General features: G+C 35.8%; 1 protein-coding gene across 1 annotated transcript; it reads right to left on the reverse strand.

Annotated features, from left to right (window-relative positions):
- Positions 1-686: 686 nt before the first annotated feature.
- LOC109171130 lies at positions 687-5,344 on the reverse strand. The gene is made up of 7 exons (XM_019320257.1): positions 5,047-5,344; positions 4,817-4,949; positions 4,189-4,292; positions 3,859-4,030; positions 3,595-3,732; positions 3,263-3,491; positions 687-3,176 (listed from the first exon to the last, which is right to left on the reverse strand). Exons 1-7 carry the CDS (start codon positions 5,115-5,117, stop codon positions 868-870), a joined length of 3,156 nt encoding a protein of 1,051 aa, XP_019175802.1. The 5' UTR covers positions 5,118-5,344; the 3' UTR covers positions 687-867.
- Between the last annotated feature and the right edge of the window lie 3,289 nt (positions 5,345-8,633).

The raw sequence follows: 8,633 nt of genomic DNA on the forward strand, positions 1-8,633 counted from the left end.
ATGTGTAATTCATGGGCCTATTTGACCCTTATTCAGTTATTCCTTATTAATATTATTACACAAAGGTATTTTAGTCTTTATATCACTTCTCCTATTTCCATTATTCCTCCCTACCAAAAAATGTAATTGTAATTTCTACTTTATTCATACCTTATTATTTTTCCACCGAATTACAATTTATTTACACCTTAGTTCCTTCCTTCCAACCAAACGCCCTGTTAACTTTTCAATTTTGCCCCCTCAAAAGTAGGTATTATTTGTACAAAGTACAATTGTACTTACCTTTAGAAATTTAAAAAGTCAAAATGGTAAATTGAGAAATGTAGAGTGATAATTATGTTCAATTTTGAAAAGATGATAATATTTTGAGACAAACCAAAAAGGAAAGTAAGACAGGTAAAATGAGACGGAGAGAGTATAATTTTGTAGAGGTTCGGAAAATTATTTAGAAGGTCTTGGGACTTAAGTTCAATTAGTATCGCATCAAACAGTATAGCATAAGGTCTCCAATCACAACCAAACTCCGGGGGGACAATTAGAAATACAAATACTCCGTATTTAGGAAATCTCTGGACAATGAACGAATACAAACAAGTAGAGAAGTGCTTAGCGGGTTACCAAGGTTCATGGATTCAAGATGAAGGCTTTCCAACTTAGAAAACTCTTTAGACTTTGAAATTTCAAGCTAATGAAAATAGGAAAAAATACAAGATATCTGTGTTTCATACTATAAGCTTATTATAGTTTATTAAACAACAACTTCGATCTATGGCTGTACACCTCAGTGGCACATAATAACTCAAACAACAAATCTTAAATCTGCACAATCCAAATAAACTACCTGTATACTATTAAATGGATTTCTCTTCACTTACGGTTCATCCGAAGAGACTGTAACTGGGCAGCTAGAGAGTCATAGTCGGGAAGCTTTGGATGAACATGACTGGCTTTCTTTGTATTCTCCTCTCTAGCTAACATATTATCACTTGACCTCGATGCCTCGAAGGTTTCACTAATACCTGAAGCCTGAGTCAAGCGGGATGGCAGTTCTGCAGATGACTTACTATTTTCATCCAATGATGTCTTAGAAACTGATTTCGCTGAGTGGGGCTGCTCGCGGTGTGCCTCCCGGCCTAAGCTGCTTGACTCTGTATGGACTTCAAGTCTTTCAACATCATAAGATTTCCCAGTCTGTTTTTGGGGTTCTTGTCTTTCAGAAGCATAAAATTTCCCACTTGGCTTCTGGGTTTCTTGTGTTTTGGTATCAAAAGAAGTCATAGCAGGTTTTCTTTCTACACCTGACCCATAATTAATGGGTGTTTCAGGCTTAATTCGAACACTGGACAAAGAAGTTGTTTCTGAAGAGGAAGACGAAAGCTTTGTCCTTTGAGAAAATGCACTACCCAAGTGATTTTTGCTCATGAAGGGTTGTCTAGGAGAATGCACTTCAGAATCACTACTATCAGAATCAAAATATGTACCTGACCCTTTTAAGCTGGACTTTGTTTTAACTTCCATGTTTTCCTTTTGAATATCTGATTCATGTCTGTTACTTGAGATCTGCTGAGAGAAGTCTTCATCAGAACTGTCAGGGTCCTGATCACAGCGGGGGTTAAGCGTTCTTGAGCTGGATTCATTGTCTTTCTTCATATTTATCCCAAAACTAGAATTTTCAACAGTTTGGGAAGCAATGGATTGTGGCATCATAGGAGGAATCTCTTCGGGTTTCTTGATTGAAGAGATATCATTTTGACCAGATCTCATGAACGGAGGTATAAAATGCTTGTGCCTAAGGCCGCCTGTTAACTTTCCAAAGTTCAATTCCTTACCATAATCGGAACTAGATTGAGTGAAGTTTCCGTCATCCTTATTTGCACCAGGTGAATGTGACAAGGGGAAATCATCCTTGGTACCACTGGCAATTGATTCATTAGATGACGAATGTGACAATTGTATCTTATTAGTTCCAGTAACTTCTGTAGAAGATCTCACTGCTCCATTAGGGTTGGGATGCATTTGAGAGAGACTAGCCTCTGTCCTGATAAGCTCAGGCTTTTCTATATCCTCGCTATGAGAGCTCCCACCATCTGAATCATCAAAAGTTGCAGGGGCAAAATTCTCCACCTGTGAGTTGTCTGAGGTCGCAAAGCTTCGAGGGGACTCAGGAGGTGAATGCTTTTCCTCAAAACTTTCTGGTGCTGAAGTATAATTTTCTGGAAACTTGTTCATGTTCAACCTAGGGTTCCCAGAATCACCAAGTATAGAGGGATAAGTGAGTACTTTTGTTTCAGGTAATGGAAAGTAGAACGTGGACTGCTGGTCATCATACACAGGGCCTGTATCGAACTTAGTATCATCACCGTCGTCTGAATTAGGTTCATCAAAAACTGCAGAGGCTTCATAATGAGAACTGATCTGCACATTTACCTTCTGAGGATGCCCTTCATCCGCATTGAGAAAAAGATCATCACTAGCTTCATACCTAAAATTTTGGTCATTTGAACTTTGAATGTGGTCACTGTAATTTGAAGTGCTTGGATGAGAAGCATAATGAGCATTTTGGGGATCCTCTATAGTTGTTTCTTCTCCAAAGTAGTTGAAGTTCTCAGATGTCATATTCTTTGCAGAGCCATTGAAATGTTCATGTTCCGAATCATTAGATTGACTGTTCATAACATCTTCAACATTACTGTCCTCTTCCTTGGAGCTTTTCTCTCGACTTAAATCTGCTTCTTGAAGACTAATTACTGAGTCTTTATCAATTGCAACTCTTGACCTTGAGGAAGCAAATGAGATTGGCACCTTTTCACTATCTTCATCTTGTTTGGTACGACCATCATTATGTTGCAACATAGAATTTATATTAGGAAATGATACATTTGGAGAATCTTTAGAAGCGTGTTCACTCATCGTTTTTGAAGCACTATAATTTCCCTTTTCTTTATCTCTTGTAATATCAGGATGTGCCCTCTGTGACTCAGTTGGATACTGCCCCGAAACCCTTGAAAGTTCGGCAGCTGCTCTAGCAGCCAGACTTGCATGCTCTGCAGATTCAGCAGCAGCCCGTGCAGCAGAGGCTGCATCCTTAAATTCCATGTTCCAATTCTTCCTATCCAAAGGAAAATTTCCATCCTCAGCAAATGATTTCCTGACTTCTGTCCTCTCCGACCTAAGCCCTGAGGTGTGACCAACCACTATTAGATAAATGAAAAATCCCAAGTAGAGTGAGTATAAGAAGTATGCTAACAGCTTATGAAAATACCTGAATGTGTCTGTCTGAGTTGAGAAGAGGAAGACTGCATCTTTCCACTCATGCCATCTGGCAGAGAAGCTGAATTGTGCATTCCCATTGAAGAACCTGAATTCATTTCTGAGAAATTGGGAGATGCATAAGGCCCCTGATTATGGTTAGGCATAGTTCTGGCATCAGTACCAAAATGAGGGGGGTCTTCATATATCTTACTGGCCTTCTCAAATGTGTTTGATCCATTCTGGGCAATTGATTGGACAAATTATAATATAAAACTATAAAAGAAAACCAATTTAGTACTACCTCAAGATACTGATGAACTCTTGAAAGCAACAGAAACATACAAGCAAGTCATTAGGAGGTAAGCCTGATTCTCCAAATGATTTAGGATCCCATTTGACACCTTGCTCCTCTGCAATAGCAGTCAATATTTTTAGTTTGGTTTGACCGTCAGGTGACTTTGCAGACAGCTTCTCAACTAACTGAGAAAAAAAGTCAGGCAATGTTCAGTTGCTGGTTTTACAAAGCAGAACTAACCAGGTTTTGCATCAAATCAAATGTACAAATGTTGAAAGGGGAATACATTATCACAAGCAGTATGAACTTACAAGGCGGCTGACACCACAATCCGGACGCAGCTCAACAGCAGCATTGATGAATTCTTTCCCATATTTGGCTGTTAAGTGCTTCCGGACATCTATAAGTTCCGGTACATCTCCACATCTTGGTGAAGCAAATACTACACTTGTAATGGCTTCCTTCAAATCGATGGGGCAGTTTCTGTGGATCCAGCACAAAAAATATATCACAAAAGACAAACCTCTTAAGAATGCGGCTGCCATATGCCAGGGCTTATAAACTTTATTCTGCTACCACACTAAAATCATATACTTTCTGGCAATAATTAAATCATCAAACCAGATTATTGCAGAATTTACTTTTGTGATTCAATGATTGGCAGGCGTGCCACAATTAGCTCACAATATATCTCTATAAGATCATATGCTGCAATCATTTTCTCTTCCCTAACCACATGTTCAACCTGAAAATTTGTGTGTTTAAGAAAAGAAAGGAACTTATTAGAATGTTAGCCCAAGATCACATCACTGGAAACATAAATTCATTAAGCCAAAAAATAAAAAATAAAAAAAAAATAAAGGCGAAGAAGAAGACAGTAATGAAAGCCTTTCTAACCAGAAGGGGCATAATAAAGGTGGTAGAACAATGATCAAGTTTATAACGTAAAGAACCTTTAACCCCCCAGTCGCATCATATTAAAAACTATTCACTAGAATATTGATCGGAGTTCCATGAATATCTTGGAACAGTATCTTGATCAGAGTTTCATGATTACTAATCACCGAATGCTCAAAATAACATAAACAACAGGACTGCTATACAATTTCAAATGAAATGAGCAAAGATGATCATCATAAACAAATCACGAACGCCAGTTTATCAAACTGCATATGATCTGTCATCGCTTGATTCCACACAATTAAAGCCAAAAAAATTGACAGAAAACACTAACTCTATAACAGAAATATCAAACAGTACGATCATTACGCGAATTCGAGCCGTTTGATTCTGCCCTGATTCAAGCAGCTGCGCGAGCTCCCTCTTCATCTGCTTGAGTTGCACTTCTTTCTTGTTCCTCAATAACTTCAATCGTGAAGACGCCAGCTTCAACGATGTCTTGCTGCATTATCATATTAAACACAGTTCCACTCAAATTCAACCACACATATATACAGTGTATCTGCGTATAAGTACATTCCAATCAATCAACAAATTACCATTTAGCGGAATTGAAGCTTTTTGTGAACGCATCTTTTGAACTTCTCAAAAAATTGCTTGATTTCTTCATTGTTTCGAAAGTATTTAATTCTGAGAAGACCTATAACTAGCAGAATTGAAGGTTTTTCCCTGATCTGGATGTAGATTGAAAAATCAAATCTTAGATTGATTTATATAGTAGTAAGGGTTTGTGAGAAATTTTACTTGGATAAGAAGGAAATTAAATGAAATTTCTAGGAAAGATGAGAGGATTCCTGTTCGAATGACGACTAGTGGATTTTTGTTCCACTTTTAACATCAATTTTGCACAAAGTTTCGCGTAGCAAATTTGTAGAGGACATCATATTATACCGGATTTTTTTTGGTTATTAAATTGTGCACTAATTAATTATTTAAAAAAATTACATTGGTCCTTAAGTTATACTAAAATTGACGACTCAGTCCCTTAATAATTATCGTATTCACTTTTTATCCCTCTATTATAAGCGAAGTGACATGTTTGGTCCCCTAACATTACGTTTGTGTCTCAACCAGTTAACCTGACAAAAAACTCAAAAACTCTTTGGAGCGGTAAATAAAAATTCATGTTTTATTCTCCTTATATTGAAACCACTTGTTTTCAAATATATATATATATATATATATATATATATATATATATATATATATATATATATATATATATATATATATATATATATATATATATATATATATAACCACTTTTGCAACACTAATTTTCACTTTTCAACCTCCTATTTCAAGATTTTTCAACTTCAAAAGCATTTCAATAATCCTCGATCGTATGACTTGTTAAGAACCTGAGTCTCGTATAAGAAACATGTGAGACTCAATACAAATAAGAAAACAATTAATTACTATTTTCAGGCGTGTGAAACACACTATCCTAAAAGTTTCTAATTTTCCTTACTAAGCAATAAGGGTAATCAAATCATAATTTTCGAGATACAAGATGTCAATTTTCTCTGGTTGCTTTTAAAAGAAATTCACGAAATGAGTAACTTGAGATTTTTAGTATGTAAAAATTCCTTTTGTAAACTCTGCAGTAGCTTAGTCAATAATTTTATATCTTTACAACATATGAAAATTCTATTTTATATATATATATATATATATATATATATATATATATATATATATATATATATATATATATATATATATATATATATATGTCTATAATCAGACATCTCCTCCTATGTCCTCTTAAAAATTAGAGTGATAAGGAAGAGCATGAGTCTCGTATAAGGAACATGAGACTCAGTTATGGAAGTTATAAAAGTTTTTAGAATTCTCATAAATAAGTCACAAGTTCTTACTACATTACTCCGGTTTGTAAGAGGACATAAGAGAGAATGTTTGGTGATGAATCTATACTGATAGATACCCCCTAATCGGGTACCAACCAGCTGTAGGTACGACGTTGGCAATCAGGTAGAGGCGTATAAAGCACTTAGCAATCCTGGGAAAGAGGCCCCTTGTTGGACTGACGATCGCGTGGCACTCATCAGGCAGTTTACTAGTCGACTCGGTTGGTCGACCAGACTAGGCAGTCAGTGTGTCCCTGGCCGAGTGCGCGCTTCAGAGACGGTTAAAAGCAAATTGAACAGAGATTTTTTCCTTGCACACCAAGTAACTTCCTTTGTTTCACATAAGGAAGGTACTTCAGCAGTTTTAGAAGCTTTCCTAACAGGGTGTTTGGTTGGAATGAAGGAATTAGGTGTAAAAGAATATAGTGTGAATAAAGTGAGAATTCAAATTAAATTGTTTGGTAGGAAGGAATATAATTAGTGGGAATGAGAAGGGAAGAAGTGATATAAAGACTAAAATGTACTTGTGTAATAATAATATTAATAATAATTAATGGTAAAAAAGTATTTTTCTTCCCTTTTCCCTTTCCTTTCCCAATTGAATTGCAATTCATACTAGTATCTTACCATTGGATGCACGGAAACAATTATGATATGGTGAATTAAGGGCACGTTTGGTTCGCAGAAAATATTTTAAGGGAAGTGGAATTGAAATTCCATGGAAAAATAATTATTAAGAAGAAGAATTTAATTGTTTGGTTGGTGGAAAAAGAATTACTCGGAATACTAATTCTATTGTTTGGTTAGATTTGGAATTGTAAGGAATAACGAGTATAAAGACCTATATACCCCTACAGATTAGTAAGAATAATATAATTAAAAAAGAAAACAAGGGTAAAATTGGTAATCTATATCACTTTTTCTTCCCATCTCCCATGGAAAACAAAATCCTTGGTCCAACCAAGGATTTTGTTTTCCTCAAATTTGAGGAATTCATTTTCCATTGGAAAATGAATTCCATGAACCAAACATCCCCTAAGGGAGAAATTAGTAAAATGAAAAAGCATTATAGAAAGGAATAAAAAAATTAGGCTAAAGTGCCAAATCGCACCATGGACCAATTGCGATTTTTCATGCCGCACCCTGACCTTTCATTAGTGCATATTCGATGCACAAACCGTCAAATTTTTTTTCAATTAGTCTTTTTTACATGTTTCTATGTAAACTTGATGACATGGAGTTGGTCTTAATCCGACGTGGAGGCTGTGTTTAACATTTTAGGCTAATTTGTAGAATTTATAGTTCATTCTTGTCTTCTCCCTTTCGCAAAGGTAATAGTCGACGACTCACTGCTCACTGTTTTTCAACGACATAATCAACTACAACTATTTCCTTCAACGAAGTAGTGGTGTCCGACGAAGATGTCATCTTCCTCGAATTCATCACGAGTGAGAGTAAACATAGAGTACGAGCCTAATGTTTATTGTACTTGTGAATTGAAAGCTCCTATTTGCACAATTTGAGAGTCGGGAAAGCAATTCTTCGAGTGTCAAAGGTGGAAGGTACGTATTTGTTGAGCCAATTTTGAATGAATTTTGGGTTTCTTCGTTGGTTGGGTTTAGGGTTTTTTTTTTTAGTATTTTGGTAATTGTAATTTATTTTTTTGGTTTAAAATTTTTAGCTTTGGATTTATTAAAATTGTATTGTTTGTCTAGGATGGAAATGGATGTGGCTTCTTCCTTTGGAAGGATGACAGTGCAAGGAGGGGCGAAGGTGACCATGAACAACTAAAGAAGTTGGTGGTGTCTATGAAGGGTGAAATAGAAGGGGTGAGAGAACTAATTGTAAATGAATATAGTGCTCTGAAAAAAGAAACCGAATTGTTGAAGATAGTTCTCTTAATTGTAATTGTGGTGCTTTGTAGCAAAAATGTTAAGTTAAAAATTGTAATAGTTTAAGATTGTAATGAAAATTTGCCAGTTTCATTTTCCAATAAGCATTTAGTATACAATTCTTGTATGTTCAGTTTCCAGTGAAGCCAAAAGGCCATAATTCTTGACAGCAAAAATGGCTAAATTTGTTCACTGCCAAAAATGAGTAGTAAACTGCCAAACATAAGTTCCCATTCACAAACATAAGTTTCCATTCACATTACACAGTTAAATGGTCATTGCCAATACACATTAAGCAAAATGCCTAAAATCAGTAGCCAAAATACATTCACCAAAATAGCCTAAATGAACAGTGCCAAACTA

Source organism: Ipomoea nil, unplaced genomic scaffold (assembly GCF_001879475.1).
Source record: "Ipomoea nil cultivar Tokyo-kokei standard unplaced genomic scaffold, Asagao_1.1 scaffold3394, whole genome shotgun sequence".
In the NCBI taxonomy this organism is placed as follows: Eukaryota; Viridiplantae; Streptophyta; class Magnoliopsida; order Solanales; family Convolvulaceae; genus Ipomoea; species Ipomoea nil.

Bases quoted from the DNA above. Each gene is read 5' to 3' on its own strand.
- LOC109171130 (XM_019320257.1), bottom strand. From the start codon at position 5,117: ATGAAGAAATCAAGCAATTTTTTGAGAAGTTCAAAAGATGCGTTCACA. The intron at 3,733-3,858 runs GTAAGTTCATAC...TTTTTTTCTCAG, and splicing joins ATTGTGGTGTCAGCCGCCTT to TTAGTTGAGAAGCTGTCTGC. The intron at 3,177-3,262 runs GTATTTTCATAA...GTCACACCTCAG, and splicing joins ACTCAGACAGACACATTCAG to GGCTTAGGTCGGAGAGGACA.